Genomic DNA, 25,541 nt, shown 5'->3' with positions numbered 1-25,541 from the left:
AAGGGTGACTAGAAGCTCTGTGTGTGTGTTTTGTCTTTAGTCTCATTATGAACACTTGCTGTGCTTGGCCTGATCGATGTCACTGAATTCTCCTTGGAGCTGGGACATTCATGTAGTACAGCGCTATTGTCTGTGACCATTTCTGCAGCCACACAACATTAACCACCTTCCCCTGCTCTCGTCAAACCTGCAGAGACATTGGGAGCAAGCTGGTGTTCAGCAAGAGCGTGGATGCCTGCTGGGGACGACCGGAGTACGTCAGCTCTCTGGAACACGTTCAGGCTCGCCTCACTCTCTCCCACAACCAGAGAGGAAAATTGGCCATTCATCTCATCAGCCCACTGGGCACACGCTCCACCTTGCTGTTCCCCAGGTACACAGTAAAATACACCACTATACTCAACCAACAGCCGGGCAATAGCATAAATCTCTCTCTGCCCGTGTCTCTTCCGCACACACAGACAAACACAATATCCGTGTACCTCGGTTTTATCTGTGCACAGATGCTCCCACAAGTATACTCTCCGGGAAAAACTGCATTCTACCGCCGAAAAAAACAACACTAACACCTCTCTCATTTTCTCTCAGGCCCAATGACTTCTCCTCAGAGGGATTCAATGACTGGGCCTTCATGACCACCCACTCATGGGGCGAGGATCCTCAAGGGGAATGGACACTGGAAGTAGAGAATGTAGCAGCTAATGGACGAGACTTTGGTAACCCCTCTCATCTCCGTTGTTTGTTCAATCTGGTCACATCACATCAAACCTACATTCATGCCGGCATGCACTGCCCCATTATAAATCCTCATGCATATTTTCATGCTTCTCAAATTAGCCTCTGCTCAGTGCCCCTCTCTCTGTATCCCTCTAATGATTCATTTTATACCATGTTTTGGTACCAGAGGGAAGCGTCTCTCAGAAGTATATGCAGATTAAAACTTTAAAGCTGCTGTACAGATAAATATTTTTCTGCAAGAAAGTGGTTGGTAAACTTTTGATTATCAACTCTTTATAGTCATCATGCTGCATTTTCTTTCAAAAGGCAAACAGCTGCATATTTTTAGGAGGCTTAACTCTTTAAGTCCTAGAATTCCTTTGTGGCTTGAGGAAATAAGATAAGAAGGCAGCTCTTCCTCCTCCAGTGTTGTGTTTGGTCCGCTTCCTTTTCTTCCACCCCCATATCCTCTCCTCAGCCAGTTCCCACTGTTCCCTCTCTGAGAGGTGTTACTTTAAAATGATCTTCTCTCTCCTCTCCCTCTCTCTATCTATCTCTCTCTCTCTCTCTCTCTCTCTCTCTCTCTCTTTTTCCCTCCCTCAGCTGTGTTAAGTCAGTTCAACCTCATCCTGTGGGGGACTGGACCCAGCGTCGTCAACCCCTCCTCATCTGACTTCCCTCGGCCGTCCAACAATAGCTGCAAGACCTTTGATGCCCAGCAGATCTGTATCGGTGAGATCATTCAGGCTTTACACAAACTTTGAACAGGAGCCACTTAAGTGGAATGGCCTCTTTTGTGTTGGAGGTCATTCAACTATTAAGCAAGGAATCTTTGTCTGTCTGTCTGTGTGGTTATGTCCTTTGCATATCTTAAGAACCGTTAATTTTATCTACTTCACACGAGGCGGCTGTATTGTTTGAGACCAAAGGATGTGCAGTGTTGAAGATGGTTCAGTTTGGCCAGTTGATAGCACTATTACAAATAACTTTACGTTTCATCCTTTAACTTTTGAGCAGTAAGTCTCAGAAACAAAATGTGTGAGTCCAGACAAATCTATCTTGATATTGACTCTGCACAATTGGGTCTAGCTTGATTTTCCGCCAATTTTAAATAAGTCTAAATCTACTACTACTCAATAATCATCACCAAATTTAGAAAAGAACATCTCTTGACCAATCTGGAAAAAGTAAAAGAAAAATGATGTTCTATACTGTTTTGCCATAGCTGGCCCTCAAGATTTACTCAAATCTATGTAAAGGGAATAGCACAGTATGCCATAAAAAGTCACAATAAAGGTAATAGTGTAGCACAGTATGTCTGTCCTTTGCATATCTTGCAGAACCAATGAGTAATTAAAAATGGCATAAAGAGTCAAAGTGTCATTAAGATGTCATAGTATTTTATGCCATTAATATTCATACTATAGTATGCCATAGAAAAGTAAAAAATAAAAAAATCATTGTATAGTTTGTCTTAAAAAGGACAAAAATAGCCATAGTATATTATGCCACAAAAAAGTCATAGTATAGTATTCCATAAAAAGACGCAAGGAAATCATAGTATAGTATGCCATGAAATTCATAATATAGTATGAAAAAAGTATAATATTTCTCTAAAATGACATAACAAATTATAGTATAGTATGTGGTCAAAATTCATGTTAAGAAATGCCATAAACAATTAATAAAATGTCATATTATAGGATGTTGTATAAAGGTCCTAAAAAGTCATAGTAGCCCATAATATTTTACTTCAACCCAAGGAATATCTGTATGTCTGTCTGTGGATATGTCCATTCCTTTCTATATCTGGAGAACACTTCATCTGATCTACTTCACACTAGGAGGTTGTATTGCTGTGGACCCAAAGACGGGCAGTTTGGCCAGAATGTGGCTCTATAACAATTGTCTTTACATGTTTGGCCTGTAACTATGAACCATCGGTATCAAAAATCAACTAATTTTGTTTCCTGGATTTTGTGGTTTCAGACTAATCTATTCACATAAATCATGCTCAACTGCTTCTAGATTGATTTTGAATTGTGTTCAAATCCGTTTTTTGTCAAAATACATCTCTGGACCAAGCTGGAAAAAATAACTTTTGGAGATGTTTTGATAGGCATGCTCTTGGAACGGGCACTGCAATAGATCTTACAAGCAAAGTGATGAATACAGATTGCCCATTTAAAAGCTTATTTTGCATTTGTTTACCCGCACACTATAAATATGCACAGTGCCATATGGCATATTAGTTTGAATCAGAGTGTGGTACGTATGGAAGAGCAGCAGGGGAGATTAAAACTGCGTGGGTGTGAGAGGTGCTACTTTATAAACAACTGTTCAGGAGGATGACTCCCCCACTGAAAGGCAGATGAAGTCGTAAGCTTCGTTCTGCTCCAAAATGTTCAAACGCTTCTTCTGAATCGGTTCAGACTTCTCCTTAATTTAGTTAAAATCTACATTTCAAGAGTTAGTGTTAGCCTTTTGTTTTACAGGACCCCGGAAGAGGAAGGTTCCTGGAAAGGACTTTGTAATTTGGTGATAATTATAAGGAAGAAAAAGCCTACTCTAACAAATGAAACACCTTTTATTCAGTGCACAGGAGATCAGTTGGTAACGCAAATGTTTTCTGCATGGTTGTAAAAGAGGAAAGCATACAATTAAAAGAAATACACAAAATATAGTTTCTAACAAATAAATGAGTAGTAACGTGGGTTTAAATGAATCGCAATTTTTCAACTCATTTTATATTTTAACATTCTTTCAAGGAAATTCCTCTTACTGTGTCAAACTGCTATATACAGTAACTACTATTACTCTTACCATTAACACTCAAATGAATGAGTTATTATGTGGATAATCTCTGAACTCTCCAAAAATTGAAAATCTAGATAAATTATGTATGAAATCATTAGTCTATTAATTCATCATTCAATTAACAGAAAATGAATCGGCAAATGTGAGAATTTGCTGCTTCTCGTGGTCTTACACTGTAATCATTTGAAATATTTTGAGTTTGTGACTGTTGGTCTGTTTGTTATTTTAATGCATGAGACTTAACCTCCCTTACGCTTTCATCTCCCACGCTCCCCCATCCAGAGTGCAGCCCCGGCTTCTCCCTCTTCCTCCAGGGATGTGTGAAGTTATGTCCTCCGAGCTTCACCTCGGGCCCGCAGCTCCTCAACCTGTCCCTGGAAAACTGGGTGGACCTGTCCTCCGTCCAGGCCTGCCTACCATGCAACCCCGCCTGCCTCACCTGCTCTGGCACCGGCCCTACGAACTGCCTGTCCTGCCCTCCTCACAGCCACCTAGTTCTCACGTCCTGCCTGCACCAGAACCAGGTCCAGCGCAAATCCCCACTAGCTGGGGGCCTCCAGGTTGACAGAGCCCAGCCAGAGGGGGAGATCCCAACAACAGTGGACGACAGGGGAGAAGGCGAGGAGCCTCCAGGGCTCAGTGTAGCTCCGCCCACTCAGCTGCCTGCGGTCGTTGCCGTGCTCAGCTGTGCCTTCATCCTGGCTGCCTTCGTCGGGGTCTTCTTCTTGCTACAGATGCGCTCACGTGGCGCTTCTTTGGGCTGGAGGACCAAACTGCCCTCTGTGTATTCAGAGACGGGGGTGCGGATGGGCTTGGGTTTTGGCTTCGGCCAAGGACGGGAGAGGAAGGCACGGATATGCTACAAGGGGATCCCCACTGTGTGGGGGGATGAGGACACCATCGCCTACCAGTCTGAATCAGACAGCGAGGAAGTGGACGTTCACGGCGAGAGGACAGCTTTTATCAAGACCCAGAGCTCGATTTAGCTGAACCTGGATCTGCTGTTACGGTGTCTGACGTCACAGCATCCTGGGTCTCATCAGCATTTAGATCTGACTGTAAAGAGCTGATACACGAAGGAGAATCACACAGGCTCAGATAAAAATACACATAACGCAGGCCTTACTGTCCCATCAGCACCCCGTCCAAATGCATTAAAGAGCCAATCATTTATCTTTATGTATTTATTAACATTTGTTAATTTATTTTTATTTAATTAATATTAGATGACATATATTATTTATCATGCATTTGACTCTTTGTCACCAATTTGAGGTGTAATACAATTGTGTTGTTTATTTTTTACTTTAATGACCTGCCTGACCATATTTAGTCAAGTTTGTCAAAGGGGTATCCAGAGTATCTCACTCCCATAAAGCTGAGGTTCTAACAACAGAGATTCAAATGTAGAGCAGCAGAGGCAAAGATATATCGTAGCTTTTAGTCCCAAGAACAGGAAAAACACCCTGAATCCTACATCTTCTGTTAGAGCCGCTCTGCCTGTTAAATGCCCATGTTTTCAATCTCCTCTGAAAAAGATTTGAGTCTACAAGCCCAATAAACAATCAGAGCTCAAAATAACCCTGATGACATCATCAGTGTTGTTGTTTCAGACTTGTCAAAGCTCCTCCAGAACTACAGGACATTATACAACCCTAACAGGCTGAGTAGTACTTTCTGTGACAAGTAGACAGCTCCTCTAAGCCATCTGAGTGCATTACTTTCCAAAAATGATGCATCGATTTGTCACCAACACAAAACACCTGGCCATCAGCAGTGAATTGACGACATATTTTATCAGATTCCTGGCAGATTGTGGGCCAGCGGTCATGGAGTTGAGACACTATTCATTAATAGTAAGAAAACTTTCTGCAGCGTACAGGGACAGCATAATAAAACATCCTGCTGGCTGTTTGATGAGTAAGATACTGTGGAGGGTGCTCTGTTTTCAATCAAGGCACAGTGGGAATTGCCACCGCAGCATAGACACAAAATCTCATTGACTTGGAGTAAATTAACACTGTTTTTGAATGAAAAAAAATGGGAAAAAAACCCACTTAGCCCACAGCTGCTTGGCTGACCTTAACAACATTTTTCCTCCAGGTTGCTGCTGGTAAGACACAAGATCATTTTCTCTTCATTTTCCCCCACAGAGCATATATTGATTTTGGGGCTTCTCTCCCAGAACATCTTCATCAGGGTGAAGCTCTCTCTCCCTCTTTATTGTGAGCCCCATGCATTGGAAGACAAATACATGCTTTATCCTCCTCATCTATAACAGTGTAGACTTGCCGCAACGTAAGCTGAATCAAAGCCTTTGGATCCAGAGGGCAGAATGATCACAGTGATTAAACAATAAGATCTTGTATCGCATTTTCTATGTTTGTTTTATATGGTTTTTTATTTAACTGACAATGGATGTTGATATTGTGAAGATCAGTTTCATGCTGGAATAAAATGACTGGCTGTTGCATTGATGGACTGTTTGTGTTTTAACTGCCAGATTTTAAAACGTTCAGGGTTTCATGCATCGAAAAACTCAGCCCCCGACACACAAACACCAACCGGGAGAACAGATGGTTCATCACTTTTCATGGTCGTATATCATTGTAGAAAGTTTGTGTCGTTCACTTCAGGCGTTTGGCTTTAACAGAGTGCCAGCATTCTGTCTTCTTCTCCCCACTATCCAGTTGCGGGTGAGCGTGCTTCCAAAAAGCCTTTAAGAAACAATTTTCTCAAGTTTCAATATGGTGGCCCCTGAAAGTTTAAATGAATACAAATGGAGAAAGGTTTGTATGCACAGGGGGAAACAATGCCAGCTGGTAGCAGCGTTGTTCATTAGCAGCTTTCCTTCGCAACACCCTCTACAGATGCAGGTAACTGGGTTCATGGGTGAAGGTACATTCATTCTGTGGTCCATAATTAGATCTGCCGGGAGAACTGGCTGCACAATTCAGTGCCCCTCGGATGTGCCACGCTTCCCATTATAAATGCAGCATGTGTGAAAACAAAAGTGTGCGTGTATTGGCTCATGCTGTTTAAAAAAAAAAAAAAAAAAAAGTAGAGGATGGGTTTAAAAGTCTTTTATCTCCTTATTCAGCAGTCATTGTCTGAACAATAATGCCCACTAAAAGGGTTTGGCAACAATAATTATTAGATTAACTAAAAGAACAAGAGCCCCAGTAGCTGATTTCACATTCAGATCAATAGGACACTGAGGATTTAGGCTCATTATTCCAGCTGGTCAAACATAATTTGTTCTGAATCTGATGCTCAGATAAGGAAAGGTTGAGAAACACAGTCGGCACCAGCAGAATGTCTAGAGCAAAATGCAGAGGCTGAGTGTCCCCAGGGGGCCACCACAGGCATCCCTTCCCCCTGCACGCACACACACACACACACACACACACACACACACACACAGTGCAGTGATCTCTCTCAGGCCTCAGGCATCCCTCCCACCACACTTTCTTTATTCCTCTGTGTCGCTGATCCTTTTTTTATGAAGCGTGAACAAAGAAACATTTTTTTTTCATGTCCCCCCCCGTGCAACGCTGTCACTGATACCTGTACCTGACAAAGGTGTACACGTGGGTGAGCACTTGCTGCTGTTAACAGGAGATTTAAAGTGGGAGCTTCTATGCCGACACCTTGCTTGGTTAAAAATCAAGTTGACTCCTTGACAGCCGACCACTGACGAGTGAAGCACTGGACAGTCTAAAAGTAACACTTCTCTGACTGACAGCATCAGTGCCTGGACTGTGCTGCTGTACTGACTCAACGTTGCCCCCTACTGATGGAGAATCAATGGAGCTCTTTAGACCAAGATAACGGCATTAAAATAAAGGTTCATTAATAAAAGTTCATTAAAAAGAAGGAATCAAATTCATTTCAGATAGAGAAACTGTTAAAAAAGAGAATCTTTGTATTTAGATCTTTATTCAATCCCCACGTCCTCTGTTCTACTGCAGCGTAAATCCATCATGAATAATCAAATACAGACGAGACCTCGCCTTCATAAATTATCTCTGCTCAAACAAAAAAACAAAACTGCGCTACAACAGACATCATAAACTAAAAAAAAAGACACATTTTACAGAGACTCAGACGCACACAGAAACAGAAGAAGAGAAGCTCATGACGACGTTAGACGACAGGAGAAAGTGCAATTCGAGATGCAGTGAAATGTGGTCTTAGAAAAAACGTTAACAGCCACTAGAGGAGGGAGAGAGGGAATCTGCAGTGCTCACAGAGGAGAGAGAAAGCAGAATATATATCGAGCTACTGGTTATCAGGCCAGACGAGGAGGGCAACAAAACAGCAGAACTCCCTTGGAAAAATGAAGAGGACCAGTTGGAGTGATGGGGCGCAGTGGGGCCGGGGGGGGGAGATGTTGGCTCAGTACAAAGTGGTTCACAGGTGGGCTGTGAGATGTCCGGCCTCAGCTTTGGACACGGATGACAACATCCTCCACGGCCGCTGCAGAGGCAGATGTGCACCAGAAAAAAAAGGCTGAGTGCCTCAAAACAGCCTCGAATTAAAAAGCACTGTGGAGCTGAACGTATAAAAACAAACTGCAGCTCATTGAGGATCCATGTGTATGATTTGATAGGAATTATTTTTTTTAAAAAAGGGTCAGTTTACCCAAATTATAAAAAAAATAATCTTATTTTCCCTCCTAAATTTTAGTCATTGATCACTTAGTGGTATCTTGGCATACAGATAGTTTTGGTTTGATGTTTTGTGAAATCTCTCCAAAAGGTGAATGGAATTTTACTCATATTGCTGAAAACAATTACAAAATGCAAGAAAAAAATACAACCGCAACATCTCCTCCCATAAACAGTGCCTACCTACAGTTTTCACACAGACTATTGCTGCAAAAATCTTTAATATCACCAGATTTTGGATAGTATTTTGTACAAAACAAGTAATTAAAAAACATAATCCTGCCAATTTATAGATTTGGCTTAATAAAAACAATCATTAGTGGCAGCTCTGGACGGATAAATCCAAACTAAATCTATCTGCATGGCAAGATCTTTTTTTAAATTTGGTTGAACTAACCCTTTTCATTTTTCTTCATCTCCAATGGGAAGCTCCCATTGTGCTGCAATGATAATGACCAACAGCTCAACATAGACAGCCAACAGTACTAAGAATGGTCCCTGATAGTGTGCACTGTAACCCCAATACACCTCCATAAAAATAAATCCTCAAATATTCACATCAACACACTGAACAGACGCATACATACGGACATATCTGCCTTATGGTTATGAGGTAAAGTCTTTGTATAGTCCTCTACTGCATACAGTATGGTACCCAAACCAGCCTCGCCGCAGTGCAGTACGAGCACAGGAATGACAGACAGACAGACAGACAGCTTTGAAATGCACAGTTTTCTCATCAGCAAAGAGGAAGCTCAGAGAGGGAAAAAGAAGTGAAGGAAAGAAAGTCTTCCGACTATCTACAAGCATATCCAGCGAACAGAAGGTAAAAGTCATCCGATATGATTATTGATCAATAGTGACCGACGTGGGACTCTTGGGCTCAGACATACGATAAAGAGCTTCAAGAGCTGCAGCATGGGTCTCCTCGCGAGCTGAGAAGAGACCACACATTCTCTTTGCTGCATTCGAGTCTGTCAAAAAAAAAGTATAAAAACAAAATCGCTGCGATGTGTCTTCCTAATTGCATACATAAAATAAACAAACCCATTCACCAAATAAAGCTTTGTAAAAATTGCACTCTGATGTGGCACAAGTCCCAGCCCCCCCCTCCCTCCTTCCCATCTTTTGGGATATTTACATTCAGAAGTTCAGTCCAGGATGGAGCAAAGATAGAAAAAGACACAAAGTCTTACAAAGCAGAACCCGGTTGTATCTGATGAGCAATTGTGGCAGTCTTTCTTGTTTTGGAACAGCTGCGAGGTTAACCGGGTTTTGCTGCTCTCGGAGACGTCCACAGTAACAGCTATCGCCTGCCCCCTGCTGTGCAGTCAGTCCTGTTACAGTGGAAGCTGATTCTCCGAGCTGTAGTGTTTATGGTTCTGCTTGACAAAACAGAGGGACCCAGACCCCCTTTGTTGCCAGTCTGTGGCCGGCGTGGGCCTGGTTCTTGGTCCAAGGAGGCGGGTTTTCATTGCCTCTTTTAATCCCGACAGCGCTTAGCGCAGTTTGAGCTTGAAGGCGGAGATCTCCATGGGATCCAGGCTGATGGCGGAGTCGTTGGCGAGAGGCGTGCTAGAGTGCATCAGGGTCAGGGACATGGGCTGGAGCAGCTGCAGGTCCAGGTTCTTGAACAGTCCCGATACGCTCAGCTGCAAAGACAGAAGGAAGGAAGGCAGAGGGCGTAAGTGAGAATGCAAATATGGGAACGACAAAATCTCAAGTTTAGCTCACAGTAGGTAAAAAACAAATCCAATGGTGGAATAAGTATTCAGATCAGATCAGATTAAAAAGTAGCAATAATACACTTTGAAAATACGCCTACGAAGTACAAATCCTTTAACGTTTCCACTTAAGTCAAAGTACAGATGTATTGGCCATAAAATGCACTTAGATAACAGAAAATAATTAATTATGAAGAATTGCCCCTGACATCCATTATTGGATTATTGTTTATATTGGTGCATTAATATTTAAGAAGTCCTTTAATATTGGAGGTAGAGCTATCTTTAACTGCTTTATATAAATTTTTTTAGTTTACCCGTTATAAAGCATTATATTTTATAAAATGACCATATGTTTTGTATGTAAAATATCAATCTGAAAACTACCAAAACCAAACGAAACCTCTGCTAGAGCAAAGTGGATTGAGAGCTTAGTGGAAAATAAAGCAGGCTGTTCTATTGTATTTTTTTTGTTGTTTTAGTGTGTGTGTGTGTGTGTGTGTGTGTGTGTGTGTGTGTGTGTGTGTGTGTGTGTGTGTGTGTGTGTGTGTGTGTGTGTTTCCACCCTGACCTGTCCTTGTGTGGTGGTGCAGTTGAAGCCTAGGTTTGGAGCGTCCAGGCCACAGTCCAGCGCCAGACGGTGAAGAATCAAGGCTGTGTAAGGAGATGGAGAGTGGGGGTCCTGCTGCTCACAAAGAAGACACGTGTCAATTTCAAAGTCAATTCAACCGAAACCACAAATAAAATTATATAAAATGTATTTTTTTTGTCTCGTCACCTGGCTCTGGATGCTGCGCAGGTTCAGCAGGTGGAAGTCACAGGGGAGGATGGACTTGAGAGGGGCGAAAGTTTGCAAGGGAGGGATGCCACGTCTTTTGGGCAGGACGGGTAACGCCAGGACCTTGTGGTTCAGGAAGGAGTTGGTCATGTGACTGAGTATAGACGGGAAGCTGGTTGTTGCACTGTCCATCATCTGGATGAGGGAAAGAACAGATTTAAGCCACAGTAGTAAATGACAGCGTAAGTACAACAACATCAATGACTCACCTCTATAGTCGTTCTTTTGCCATTACTCCACTACATCATGAGGAATAGGCTCTAACTAGTTTGTCAGAATGCAACGTCAATTTCTAATTCTAGACCAGACAGACACCGTACCAAACAATCTATATTGGATTAGTTATAGCCACAGCACAGTGGTGTCATTTTTAAATTGAGGGCATTACAGTGTTTGAAACATGATGTTTGATGTTTTTTGAAAGGCCAGAGCAACTTCATCCCAAACATCAATCAGTACTTTTACCATAGAGCTGTATGATAAAACTGCAACCAATGCTTTCCATTTTCTGCCAATGTGTATTCATTTACTTGATAAATCACATCGTTACTTTCAATGGCGCTCTCGTGAAGATGGACCGGTTTGACTACGGCTATGAGGTGGAGGAAAGCAAAAAGATAGGAACTTGAGCTACAGCAAAGACTACAATGAGTGCTAACAAGCATTTCCACTGTTGCCAAGGCAACGTTACCTCTTGAACTCCGTCACTCAAGATTTTGGAGAAGAAAGAATGAAACAAGGACGAGAGTTTGGCAAAGAAGCCGTCATGCTGAAGATTATGGAGTGAAAAAACAAAAAGGTAAACAAAGTTAGAGAGAGGAGAGAATAACAAGAAGACAGATGGGGTGGTAATGGTTTGAACAAAGTTGTTAATGAATACAGGATGAAGGACAAAACACGCCCTCATAGAGAGTCATTCAGCATCCCAGAGTCAGAATTTGTGAGCTGGAATTTCAAGAGCGCTCGCCCAGCTGCAATAACCGCCTCCGCCGTCATCTTGCTGACCTTGTTGCCCGTGGATCTCCTCTCCAGCAGCAGTCGAAAGCGGTTGGTTGTCTTCTTGTTGTCCTTCAGACCTTGACCCAGCCCACGATTATCATCCTGCATCAGCCGTCGGTCCATAATCACTTCAAGCTGGCCTGATGGAGGAGATGGAGCAAGGATGACATCTATTACTCAAAGCCTGAGTATTGAACGTTTAGGCATCAATCGATGAAGACAAACACTTTGAGCTATTCGTCATTTACAAAATGGCTACATCATTCGCATAACGCTGATAAAAAGATCAGCTCAGAACAAGAGAGTAAAAACTGTCTCGAGGGACGAGAGGGAGAGAAAAGTGCTTCAATACTATTCCATACAGGGCTAGAGAGGGTAAACAAAGAAAAAAAGAGAGCGCATCTCGGAGACAACATTCATTAAAAATGAAATGAAGAAAAATGACAACATTAAATGAAATGTAATAAAATACAGACCACTCTCCAGGCTGGTGACACCCAGGGACTGAGCTGTGTGAAGCGTGAGGCGGTGATGGCTGTCCTGGATGTACGCCTGGCTGGGCATGGGATAAAAGTTGGCCTGCAGGGGAAGCTTTAGGTGGTGGCGGCGAGGCTGCATCTACAAGAAGAGATCAAACACAGAAGGAAACAATAAGTCAACTTACTGCAACAGGAAAGATGTGAAATTTTCAGGTCAGGGATAGTTTACTTGAGAGAAATGCCACTACATTCAGTTTCAAGAGGGTTATCAACTTATCCCCATCCTGGTAATCAGAGATACATATTGCTATATTATGACAGTGGGTGGGACTGACCTGGAAGCCATTGAGATCTGTGTAAAAGACGTCTCCACTCTGGATGTCAGTAACCAGTCGCATTGCCAGCTCCTTATTGGTCTGATCTCTGATATCCACCATGGTGGTGATGTCTATTGACAACCCATCTACCCCTGAAAATACAGAACCACAGAGAACCAAAGATCAGGCTGCAATAGGAAGTGAAAGGAAAATATGATCTACAAATTGTGGTACAAATGCTACTTGCAAATAGTATTTACATTTGCCTTCTTAAAGTAAAAAAAGATGTAGCTGACAGGAACAAAGTAATTGAATTATAAATTGTCATTTTGTCAAACCTATTGGACCATTTTGTAAGTACCATCTGGTGCATTAAACTAAGCACAAAAAGCTTTTGCAAAAGCCATTTGAACCGATTCCATTATGCAGTTTGGTTTGATTATTACCTGGCACATTGTGTATGCGAATGGTCTGCTGGAAATGCTGGTAGTGTGCCACCACCTCTGAGAAGAGAGGCCCCTCCACGACACGCACCACAGGTGGCTCTTTCTGGTTGTAGGGCTGAAAGCAAGGAGAGAGAAAAGAGAAAAAAAAGTCACGAACAGTATTTGTGCTAAAAACGGAAGAGGAAGAACACAGAGAGAAGCTGGAGGAGCAGCCAACAGAATGGATGACTACATACAGTTTAGCAGTGAAGCCTAAGGCTATGTTGTCTTTAAAATCACGTAAAAGATGAAGCAGCACCTCAGTCTGCCTGCCTTCCCACCCCGAGCACCCCAGCATGAGACAAAGAGAAAATACACAAGGGAGACTCTATCAAAGCGTTCTGGGAGGCAAGTAAACATCTGAGATACAGTAACTAAAAGAATACCTTTGCTTTTCCATCAGGCAGGAAGAGATAAGCTCCACTTTTGTCTTTAGAGGGACGTGTGCCGTAGACAATGAACTGCATCTGAACCTTCACTTCCTGAGGATCATCCTTTCGCTTGATACTCTGCAGATAAAAAGGAAGAGAGCACAACATTAAAAAAAACTGAATTAGAAATGAGATGAAAGGAGGTTTAAGCAGCAACGAGACATTCCATGTTCCACTTGATCAAACGCCCTGGGTCTCTTGGGAAATCAGGTTCAGGTTCATTTTTATCTCCCAACAAAACACTGATGAGCAAATCCTTTATTCGGATAAAAAGTCAACCGGCGTAAGAGCTGACAAAACACAAACCTCCAGAAGGCCAGTGGTTCCGGAGAAGCCCAGAGTGAGAGACTGGCTGCTGATGTAGAAGGTCTGAGGGTCGGACTGCTGAGAGCGGACAGGAAGTGGGTCCGCGCCTCGAGCAGTGACACCGCGACCAGACAGCCTGAACAGGGTTTCAGAGCGGAGCGTCATGGGCGAGTCAGGAGAGTCGTAAAGATGAAACACAGCCAGGCCCAGCGGGGGAAGACGGACCATGAATGTTGCCTGGATGGAAAGTGGAAGAACAGTTGGATAGAAATTAATAAAACATTTATACACACAAAAATCTTAAAAGAAACAACAAACAAAGGGTTATGTGTTTTACACTACCAGCTTTATTTTCTTTGTTTATCTGAACAAAAAGTGTTGGCAACAAGCCTTTTAGTTTAAGTTAAAAGCATTTCGCCATTAGCAACAGTGTGCTATTAAAATGGGATGAGAGGTGGTGTTAATGAGACTGTTTGTGTTTCTCTGCAACATTTAAGTTCATTGCTTTCTGTGGGCGGAGATCATTTTATTTGGGAACAATAAATTAATCTACAGAGATGTGTGTTTTTTTTAACTGCTGCAGATTTCTTATACAATATGAGCTGAAGACACATCTGTTTCTAGTGATAGCTTGCGGTTAGTTATCAAATAAAAGAGGTGAAAACTACACGTTAATAAGTCTTGAGTTTTGAAAACTTAATTTTATTCATGCATTACGTTACATACATTCTCTTGGCAAATAGCAACTACTTGAACGAATAATCACGATACAAATTGTGGCAGCAGAACCAAAGATATCATTTTTTAAATGTATGCATTTTTCTTCCTTGTCAAAACATCGATGGAGAACTGTGTCGACACTGCTGCTGTGCTAGTGATATTAATATCACTATGCGGAAAGTAGCAGATAATCTAGTCGCTTACCTCAAAAACCTCTGCACTCATTTGAGTAGCAGTGCTCCACTGAGCACTCAGCTGCACAGGAAGGGTCTGTCCATCCTCAGTAAGAACCCGCACCCTGACCGTGTTGACCAGCACAGTCACCGCACACAGGCGCTCCTGCTCGATGGGGTTGAACAGAACCAGGTACCTGGTAGAGAGAAGGGAAAAAAAGCAATTTAGAATCACAGGATGGCTGAGGTGGGAGGCAGAGGAGATGAAAGATGTCAGGGGATAATACCTCGGTCCTGCTGGATCCAGCTCGATTAAAGTGCTCTGAGGCAGAGAGTCTTGAGTTGCACGCCTGTCATCCTTGAAAATGAAGTACATAACACAGGAAACATGCTGAGAAACCTGCATATCTTGTTCCTTTTACAGGTATTAAAACTGTTTTTTATACAGTGACAGAAGTTTCCCTCCGTGTTTCCTCTTACTGTCTCCAGGAAGGGCTCCGTCTGGTAAAACCGATAAAACTCCTTGTTTTTCATCACCAGGAAATGAGCAGCATTGATGATTACTCTCTTCAGACCAATGAGTGAACGCAGTAATCTGGGGAGGAGGAGGAGGAGGAGGAAGAAGAATCAATGGCTGACTGCAGCAGTCACAGCTTGCTGTTTTGCGTCAAAGTATTGAAGGGGCAACTATGACGTAGCCACAGAGAAAGAGGATTAAGAAGAGAAGATACAGTTTTTCTATTGAAGAACTAAACATTCAGGTCCTTACCTGGTGCCGTAGTCCGTGACAACATTCTCCTTCGCGGTGCCAGTGATTGCATCGTGATGTTGGAAGAGGCCAACAGACTGCCGGGCATCGACTAGCAGGGCATAATCTGAGACCGGGTAGCGCCCTTCCATGCCCACATTCCGAGCGTTTGCAACCGCCAAGCTGTAGAGGATCTCTGCCCCCCTGAAGGACAGTAACCAACAGTAAGCATTTAGTAGATTTGTTTAATCAGTTGAAGGTGTGTTCACATTACAGCGTTATTATAAGACGTTTGCTGATTATTTAAAAAAATAAAGAATTTGTGCATTATTATTACATTTTTAAACTGAACAGAAAAGATCCATGGAAAATGCTCATATGGATACTTTTGTATGTTAATGTATGCATTATAGGTTTTTGATTGTTCACAATTCAGAGAAATAGGAGAGATGAGAATTAAAGGCACAACCAATCAATGATTTGTGCGATCTTATGCACTAAAAGGTATGCTCACACATCTAACTAAAGAATTTTGTATTGCATTTCATAATATAATCCTTTTTTTCTGATGAGTTTGAAACGAAATATAGATGTAAAAAAAAAAAAAGAGATAAAGAAACACCTTTAGCAGCATCAGAGAACAATATTAATTCGTTTATGGTGTGGTTTAGTGTTACGTATAAAAAGATCCATTTGGGAGAGTACCAGGTTCAAATCATGTGTTTTGATTTAGATTGTGGCTTTGATTTGTACACAGGATCTTGCAGGTGCATGCACGTCCCTTAACTTAGTAACGCCACACCTACGTCTTGTTCGCAATGCAAATGAAGAACTCACTGGCATAAAAAGCTACAGCATCATTAATGCAAATTTCCCCGCTGTGGGACTAATAAAGGATTATCTTATCTTATTTTATCTTATACACAGCAGGTTGTGGTTATAAGTGATTTGTGATCAAATCTGCCTCACCTGAGATGTGACTCTATCACACGGTCCAGACTCTTGTAAAAGGGCCGAGAGGTGAAATAGCCAGTCCAGTAGTGGTCTTCTCGGTCTGCATATGCAAAGAAATCTCCACTTAGCACCGGGAAGTCTGCTGGTCTGGACCCCTGGGCCACTCCATGTGCTTTGTAAACAGCGTTGAAGTAGTCTGTGAGAGTCCCAAACTGAGCCTGGGGGAGCAGCCAGAGACATGACACAATGTTCAAAGAAAATACTTTTCAGGGTAAAAAAAAGAAAGATCCTCATTAAAATGCATGCGCCTTTCATCTTACATGGCATCTTCTGAGCCAAACATCGAGCTGTGACAGACTCTTTGTTCTGTCAGCAAGTTAAAATACCACTGCATGATTCATTATCACAAGAACGGTTGTACAGAAGGATACTTCAATCAACTATATGTTGAGAAAAACAAAAACAAACTGTTTTGGCAACACTGTTTGTGAAATAATTTTCTCACTTGTACGTGCATCTCCGGGTGAGAATTCATGTAGTCGAATAGCTTCTGGTAGTTGAGGTACTGCTGATCCCACTCCAGCGCCTTGTCATAGCGGAAGTCATCTCCCAGAGGGACAAGAAGCACCTTGCTGCGGTAGAGTTTGGACTTTTTACGGTACTGATCCAGGAGCAGGTTTGCCCTGATTGAGAGAGCAGGAATGAAAAAAAAAAAAGTTAAAACTGAGGGGACTCAATTTTTGGCATCCAAACTGGCCCACTTTGCATGCGTCTATTTTGTAGGAAATCACTATGACCTTGGAAAGAGGAGGATCAAATTAGCGCCACGGGTATTTTCCATTAACCACTATTAACGGTGTCCTCTGGAAAGTTTGTAGGTCCTCTAAAAGCTGCAAGAACTATCTAAAGTCCATGTCAGTCTCCCACAGTTCATCCACCCTCTGTGGCTGTTGTCATTGGCGCAAGTTCTAATTTAGTTTGTTTGCAAGGGACTAATACAGATAACATTCAGAGTTCTGCAACAGCAGTGACCAAGCTGCTGTGTTTGTGTTTTTGTGTGTTTTTGTGTGTTTTGTGTGTTTTGTGTGTGTGTGTGTGTGTGTGTGTGTGTGTGTGTGTGTGTGTGTGTGTGTGTGTGTGTGTGTGTGTGTGTGTGTGTGTGTGCGCGCTTGTAGCTGGAGCCAAATTACAAAACCACACATATAAGTAAGTATAGCAAATAGCCCGACTAATGCTGGACTTTGGAGGCCAAAACATACACATTACATTAGATACACATTAAAAACAAACCAAATAAAATACATTTTGACTAGGATCCCTTAACTTTGGTTGTTAAGACTATTTCTTGATAGCAGGATATTTTACAGTTGAAAAATAACTTTGTCAGTGCTCTCTATTGGAACAATGTAATGGAAACATATGTGTTTTGCTTTTCTGTATTTATTATTATCTAAAAAGGGCCAACATATACACCACAGCTGTAACTAACTGTAATCGACTGGTCTTTACAATGTCAGAAAATAGTGAACTAAAGCCCAACCTGACATCTTCAAATGTCTTGTCATGTCATGTCATTATTTTATTACATAAGACAAAGGAAACCAGCAATTATTTACCTTTAGGGTGCTGGGACTACAGAATATTTGACTGAGTGAATACTTGCAGAGTCATTTTTGACTTAACAACTTATCCACTCTAATATACACCAATAAAAATATATCTGCAATAATCAACTTTCAGCTAATATATCACCTAAGCCGATATCTCAATGTAGCTCTAACAGGCATCCGGAAATGTGTTCTCTGAGACACAGTCAGGATCGATCACCCTGTAACTTATTAACACCCCCCATATCTCACCTCTCTTCTACATTGGCATCCACCACAGCTTTTGGTGGCACTTTCCAGGGACAGTTTATTCGGCCACCTGGTAACCTCTTGAAATCAAATTGGCAGCAGATCTTCGGGTCTGGCCCGCAGGTGTGAGGCACGTCGTAGCTGTAGAATGGCATCATGTGGCAAAATATATCCGTGTTTGATCCAGTGTCTGTCAAAGCAGTGAAGTCAAAATCAAAACATTGGCTTGAGAGACATCCATTCAGCCTCATAATGCAGGAATGAAATACACTAACAAGGCACGTTCTGCTGAGTAAAGGTGGTATTTGTGATCGTATTCACACCAGCGCTCATAAACTTGCTGGCAATTTAAGTTCACAATCACACTCTCCAGGGACTCTCAAAAGTAATTATAGATAAAGCAGTAAAAAGCAAATGGAATCCCCAAAAGAACAAATTGATAATATCTAACACTGTAATATCAGAAGATTTTTCCATTAGGAACAAATGGACCCTAAATCTTCAACAGATTTTCCAATTTATTTAGAAATAATTGCAAAGATAGCGCTTCTGAGGCTTTTGGTCACTGGTTGTTCTTCCAAAACGTCCCTCTCTTTACGAGGCCATGACAAGTGGCATGACTCATTCTGCAACGAGCTTAGCAAAGATAAGCACATGAATCAGATGACATCGCTGGCTCTGGTCCACTCACCCCAGGCCTGCCTCCACATAAACTCCAAGCTGCGCGTGGAGGCAAAGTGTTTTTTGATGGAATAGTGGACCCGCTGGATGAGCATGCTGGTCACATTGGCCCTCTTCAGCAGATAGGACATGGTAGCACTGTGACCAAAGGGGTCGACCGCCCACCCGCTGCGAGGAGTGATACCTATGACAGGAAACAAGAAGCAAGTAGTTCAGGTTCATGCTCAGATAAAAGGAAGGATTGCATCCTTTAGAAAGTCATTCTCCTCAGCAGTTAAAGTACACAGTATTTTATCAACCACTGTCCGAGAAGCTACACCCAGATTTGACCATCAAACCTTGAGATAACTGGCATCATTTTAACTTTAAAATCTGGTGAAAGGAATCTGGGTGATGAAAAAGGTCTAACATTTCACTGAGAGAGGAAAAGACACATTTTAACCATCATTCGTCTGAATATGACCTGAAAGGCTCAAGTAAGGAATCATTTCAGATTGTGTACCGAGATTTCTTTCCAGCCACTGATGCCCTTCAATGAGCTGGTCTATCATGGCAAAGTAGTGAACGTTGGCTTCATCTGTCATGACCCAGCCTCCTGTGACAATCTCCAGCTGCCCTCCAAGGATCAGTCTGTTGAACAGAGAGGATTAAGAAAGCAAGGTGAGGATAATCCGGCCCTTAAGGAGGAGGGTCACATTAACCAGATAACAAGCTATTTTCAGAGCCAACACATTCTGCAAGCGGGAGCTGTCCATTGTGTAAAATACTGCACACAAGGCCAGTAGGCGTCAAGAATTCTCAACCAATTGTCAAGAGCTAGGTGGTTGATTTAAAAGGCAAATCTGTGTGCTTCTCTAAACTGTGACTCACTTGCGCATAGCCTCCTGCTTGTGCATGTCTGCGCTCTCCCACCACTTGGAGAAGAATGAAATCTCAGACCAGATGAACTTCCTGCGAGGATCCTCAGCCAACTTCACCACCATGTTGTTCAAAATATGCTGCGTCTGGTCTGTGAAGTACTTGTCAAAAGTCTTGATCCAACCTAACAAGACGATAAAAGAAGATAAATATGAGCAATTTGAACAACAGTTGGCGAACAGATGTCCCTTTATGTAGCTGGCTGATACAAAGGCAGGAAAACAGGGCAGCAAAAGAGACTCAACGCTGTGGAAAAAGTGCTGCAACAGATCAAAAATAAAACTCATATTTAATTCAAGTTGAGCTGTTCCCCTCAGAAAGCTTTTTAGTGGAGTGGTTTCCAAAAAAGTGAATTAAAAGCACCTTCTATGCACTTTTGTTGATCAACAGTGTAGAATAGCACAGTCTGAAACTATCCTGTCAAATATTTATCTTACATATTGTAGTCTCATATATTTTAAAGAGGTCAAAGTTCTACATCATTCTGCAGTTATGCAGATAAGCAATGCTACACAAATGGCGTCAAGTGCTTGTAGTCAGTTGTGTGGGTCAGGACTATTTACTGCAGTCTTTATAACATTGTGCATTGTTCGGAGCAGATTAACTGCAGTTGATTCAAACCCTTAAAATCCCTTCTTTGCATTTAGTGAAATGAGCCTATTACAAGTAAACCCTCCTTCACACATCCTCAGTGTGAGCTGACAATATGCCTTCTGGTTTGCAAAACTCATTAACCATTGGCACTGAATACTGCATACATAGACACTAAACAAATCTATGCAGCAGAGTTCAATCAAATGCAGCTCCAAATGACACCTATTCCCATTGTTGATGAACTGAATTTGCAGGTCTCTGCACCCTGTCAACATATCAATAACTGTCAAGTTAGTATGCATGTGGCAGGCTGGTAAACAAGTTTAATGAAAATGTCAGTCTGAAATAAAATCTCAGCCAATCCAACCTATAAATAGCTAGAGCTTTCCGATGCCAATATCTTTCTAATTCCATTGTTCGCGGCTAAGCTGTCAATTGTGTCACCATTATGCTAATAATAATGAAAACGAATGAATCGAGTTTTGAATGATTTCTGCATCCCCATCGCTAGTAGCGTCCCACTCAGGTGAGGCCTCACGGTAGCTGAATTGACTACAGACGCGGCAATTTTAACTTCCTGAAAAAAAAATGTTGAGACATGCTCTTGGCTGCGTCTTAAGATAGAGACAGACTTTTAGACTAGCACAGAGACATTTACAGCTTTAAACAGAGTTTTGCTGTGTGTGCTATTGCCTCTCAACTGACCTGGATCATTGTGGGAGTGCGGGACAACAAACACTTGCAGCTGTTCATTGTCCCACTCATCAGGTTCATAAGTAATGTCAAAGCCCTGTTTCCATACGCCGCCATCAGGGTTGTCAAACTTGAGGATGGAGTACACATCCAGCATCTAAAATGAAACACAAAATCATAATTTGCTCGCTAGACACACGCCAAAATGAAGTATGGAAAAACATCGATAAATTTAGCTGTGATATTATTTTGGCCAATTAGCTGCTTAGCATTTTGTATACAAGGAAAAACTAATAGTTTATATATAACAAACTCACCTGAACGTCTGCTTGACCGTGGCTGCCTAAAGCCGGTTGGCAATCCTGGGGCTTGACAGCTAGGAAAGTGGGACGGCCGTCGAAGGGTAGGACCCAGGAACCATTGGCACTTCTAAATGGCAGGTGGCCGCTGGGAGACACAGCCCCTGTGTCTGTGAGCTCCATCACAGAGTCCTTTATGTGGCTGATGATTTGGTGGTTTTCCTCCAGGAGCTGCTCCAGCTGCTCTATTCGGTTTTGCAGAACTGAGATTTGGCTCTAAAACCCACACACAGAAAAATCATAAATCACATAGCTGTACAACATCATAAAACATCTCTTAACCAAACTTACATTCTTATTCTCTGTTACAGTGAACAAACTTTAGGTTTAAGGCTAGAAATTAGACAATCTGCAATGAAAACTTTCAGATGCATCCAATGTAACAAATAGCAAAAGGAGATCGATCAGCCCTAAAGATATCTACACAACACAAAGTCTATTTACATTTGAAGATTTGTGTGTATTATTTGAAATAATGTATTTATGTTTTTTTATGCTTTTTCTAACTTCTGGTGTACAAAACATACAAAAAATTGCAACATAAATAACTACAGAAAAGTGGTTTTCACATAATATGCACCACCATCACAGCAAATATTCTTACCCGGGGAAAGTTACCGCCATTCTGTCTCCTTGCAGGGTCATGTTGGACTCGATCCAACATCAGATACAGTGAGAATACAGCCACACAGAATATGGCCCCTCCACACACTGTCACCTGTTTCCTCAACTTCATCCTCCTCTGGTGCAGAGTTTAAATAAAATAAAAAAGACCTTTACTGTGTTTTTTCCAGCACAGAGAAGAAAATAAAAAGTCCTTGAAAACTGGAATGCAATCCTTCACAGAGCAGGAAGAAAAATGTAAAGGTAACCAGCTACGCCAGTGTTAATGGTTCAGTTCCACTCCTGCGATGCCTCTGGCCTCCACTCACCATACTGGAGACCACAACGAAGGGGGCTACAGCAGCAGCAGCAGCAGTGGACAAGGGTACTAAATCAGCAATAGCTGGCAGGCAGTGTGTCAGCTTTGGCCGAACCACAGCCACCGGTGGGCTCCTTCAAAGTAGCCCTTGTGTTCAAACATCCAAACCAATGAAACTGCAGGAAAATGGAAAAAAACAAACGCCACACAGAAGGGGCTCGAACAGGGAGTCTAGTGTCCCTGTAGCATGATTTGTGTCACTGTGGGCCTGCTTTCTGGATCGAGTCCCCACTCCCACAGAACAGTCTAATCCTCCAGTTCAGCCTGAGTCCCCTTCTGATCAGTTGGCCTCCGGTGCCATAACAGTTTGCCCTCTAGGCTGCGGCGGTGCAAAGAAATAGGCCGAGATATAGACCACTTTGGCTCAGAGCAGCAGCAGCTTTTTTTTTAAATCAAAGCTCAACTGTTCGAGGCAGCTCCAGGAATTAAAATGAAACAAATGTCATTCTTCTCTCAGCAGCATAGTGACCGCATATCTACTGGGGCAACATTGGGCAGTATGTCCGTCCTCGATCACAAGTGCCAAGTTGAAATCACATCAGAGGGTCCTCTTCAGCTGTTAAGGAAAATGTCTGATTAATGGGGCATGCAAAAATAAGTATTCAGCCTCCAGAGAGGAAATGTCACAAGAAGCACAAGTGAAAAGAAGTGTGTGTAAGGGTGAGAAATACTCTTTTTTTTGATCTGACAAGTTAGGTCAACAAAGGGGGTGAGGGACAAGATAATCACAGTGACCTGCATATCCTCACAGCACTAATATGTGTTCTCGTATCTCTCTGTGTGCAAATCCAACACGATCATAATCCGCTCACTTTGCAGGCTGAAACTATCTAAGCTTTAACACAGGGAGCTGGGATAATAAGCTTGTACTCCCATTGGCTTACACTGACTGGAAAAACAGCCTCACTGTCACCAGGAGGACAAAGCTATATTTCTAAGATCATCTGTGCCACATGATTGAATAAACCCAACAAGAAAGGCTTTGTATAACTGAGGCGCTTGACAGAGATACCAAACGACTGCAGCTCTTCATTTAAGTGACAGTATGTAAATTACCCACAGATAGCAATCTGCTCACATGGTGGGTTATTGACTCAAAGGACGCCTCTGTTACGGTTTAACTTGTTAGACTTTTTGGTCAGCTATGGCTTGGCAGCTAGCCAGCAACATAGCGTTGCCTCACACTTAAAAAAAGCACCCAAAATTACCTGCATTTGGACATCATCCTGTATAAACTTAAGATACATGGCAGCTAGTTAGCGCGTTAACCCATTGGCCGCATCAACACAGTCTGCCAAACTTTAACATTTCCGGGTATCACGAATATAAAGCTAAAGAAGCTAGCGTTAGCCACCAGATGGTCTCATATTAAAACACCACACCGGGTCGACCGGTTGGCGAGCTAGCTTCCGGAGTCGGTAACAGGGGCTGGTGGATGATGCAGGTGTGCAGCAGTCACAGTTGTCCTTCGGCATCCGTGAGAAGCATCCGCTGCAGGCAGATGCACGTCTAACGGTGCACACGATAGCAAGTACCGCTGCTGGGGTTGAACACATTAAGACAACGCATATGTGACGGGTCCCGGCTTACCGTTCACTCTGCGTCCAGCTAAACCTAGGCGACCTTGGTGGCAGAAGTACAGGCACTCTGCCGTTCACCCATCAAAGGAGAGAGTAATCCGGAAGAGTGTGGAGCCCAGCAGCGTGTGAGCCTGGATCTCCAGTCTGACAGATTACCGACTGAACCAGTTAGCCAACAGCTAGCACAACTGAGCTGCCGCAAAGGCTTCTGGGTAGCGAGGATCTGCGCATCGGTCGGTGATTGGCCAACAGCCTCGACGGATTGTAAAATACATGCACCATTATAAATATAATAACTTAACGCACAGAGGGATTGTAGAGCTGGAGTAGCTGAGGTGTGATGAATTATAATAGATGATAGCATGGTTACAAAAACATAGTAATGGCTCAGCACACAGTCAACAAGCAGTCAGCCTATGAGTGAGAGGAATCACATAGTCATAATAGGCTTGATCATCAAACCAGAGTCCAAAAATAAGACAACATGGGACATAATAAACAGATGTCCTAGTATTGCCAGTGTGCACTACTCTACTTTCTTGTTGTAGGCTTAAAGCAAGACACAAAATATCTTATATTTGAGTTTGGTACCTTAAAAACAGTTATATACAATCTGACAACAAGTCTCTACTTTCTCAAGGATTAGCTAATTAAGACCCTTTTAATTTCATTTCTCGGAATAAAGAACTTTATCATTCTTTGAGTGTGTAGAAAAAATCGGGAAAAATAATAGGCCACTTTTCACCTGTTGTGCATCCAGTGCAGTGGCAGCTTTTGAGTAAAAGAAATGCTGTTATTTAGGGAAAATGTGGATAACAATTTGTGCCCTCATTGGAAGGTGTTATTAGGATGTACAGTATCAAAGAAGAGTAGAATAAAGATAGTTGGAACAATGATGGAATTCTTTTTTTTATAGCCCATAAAAAAGGGAGTAGAGGGTTTTTTTAAGATTGAGAAAGTTATGTCACCATGCAGATTTTATAATGTTGTTGGAGAGGGACTGCTGACCCCTGGTGTGGCTCCTCCGTGTCTAAGACACTGTTCTATAGACAGATGGGAATAAATGGTGCTGCTTATTCTGTCACAATATCACAATGCAAATTTCCCCGCTGCGGGACTAATAAAGGATTATCTTATCTTATCTTATGTCACCAAAGCTAAAGACCAGCCTGACTGCTGCAGAGAGGCGTGCGAGTGAATGAAACCGGAGAACCCATTGTGGAAATGTACTGCTGCTTTGCATTCAAATCATACTGTTGTGTTCTTTTGGAGGATCATTCAGGAACTATTTGCGTGTTTTGGCTGACCCTTAAATGATTAACTAGCAGATCATCGTGGGGGACATGAGAGGAACAGATGGTATTGTTTTGGTATAACTTTTCATCGGGTCTACAAAACTATTCTAAATTAGGTGTAAGATTGAGATGTATGAGAGATACTTCCAGACTTAAAAATTGTTTGGTAAAATAAAGTACACCAGTATTTACACAATCATGTCCT

General features: G+C 42.3%; 2 protein-coding genes across 2 annotated transcripts in view; one reads left to right on the top strand and one right to left on the bottom strand.

Annotated features, from left to right (window-relative positions):
* furinb (furin (paired basic amino acid cleaving enzyme) b) overlaps nucleotides 1-5,575 on the top strand; it is a 61,632-nt gene extending 56,057 nt beyond the window's left edge. Inside the window, exons 12-15 of the mRNA XM_054619525.1 lie at nucleotides 194-373; nucleotides 589-716; nucleotides 1,321-1,449; nucleotides 3,817-5,575. Of these exons, the coding sequence (XP_054475500.1) occupies nucleotides 194-373; nucleotides 589-716; nucleotides 1,321-1,449; nucleotides 3,817-4,520 (1,141 nt within the window). The 3' untranslated portion in view covers nucleotides 4,521-5,575. The remainder of the gene's footprint in view (nucleotides 1-193; nucleotides 374-588; nucleotides 717-1,320; nucleotides 1,450-3,816) is intronic.
* A 1,881-nt stretch (nucleotides 5,576-7,456) lies between these two features.
* man2a2 (mannosidase, alpha, class 2A, member 2) lies at nucleotides 7,457-24,205 on the bottom strand. Its single transcript, XM_054619918.1, has 23 exons — nucleotides 24,052-24,205; nucleotides 22,084-23,017; nucleotides 21,438-21,695; nucleotides 21,133-21,277; nucleotides 19,786-19,957; nucleotides 19,418-19,545; nucleotides 18,926-19,099; nucleotides 18,238-18,424; nucleotides 16,884-17,061; nucleotides 16,394-16,596; nucleotides 15,446-15,628; nucleotides 15,157-15,271; nucleotides 14,964-15,034; nucleotides 14,708-14,873; nucleotides 13,784-14,020; nucleotides 13,433-13,555; nucleotides 13,008-13,122; nucleotides 12,580-12,713; nucleotides 12,242-12,383; nucleotides 11,772-11,905; nucleotides 10,707-10,901; nucleotides 10,500-10,613; nucleotides 7,457-9,856 (listed from the first exon to the last, which is right to left on the bottom strand). The coding sequence occupies exons 2-23, from the start codon at nucleotides 22,213-22,215 to the stop codon at nucleotides 9,704-9,706; spliced, it is 3,459 nt and encodes a 1,152-aa protein (XP_054475893.1). The 5' UTR covers nucleotides 22,216-23,017; nucleotides 24,052-24,205; the 3' UTR covers nucleotides 7,457-9,703.
* Nucleotides 24,206-25,541: the final 1,336 nt, after the last annotated feature.

This window comes from Anoplopoma fimbria, chromosome 19, assembly GCF_027596085.1.
Source record: "Anoplopoma fimbria isolate UVic2021 breed Golden Eagle Sablefish chromosome 19, Afim_UVic_2022, whole genome shotgun sequence".
Taxonomy (NCBI): Eukaryota; Metazoa; Chordata; class Actinopteri; order Perciformes; family Anoplopomatidae; genus Anoplopoma; species Anoplopoma fimbria.
Note: the sequence above shows the minus strand (reverse complement) of the source record. Positions and strands in the feature narration are given on the sequence as shown.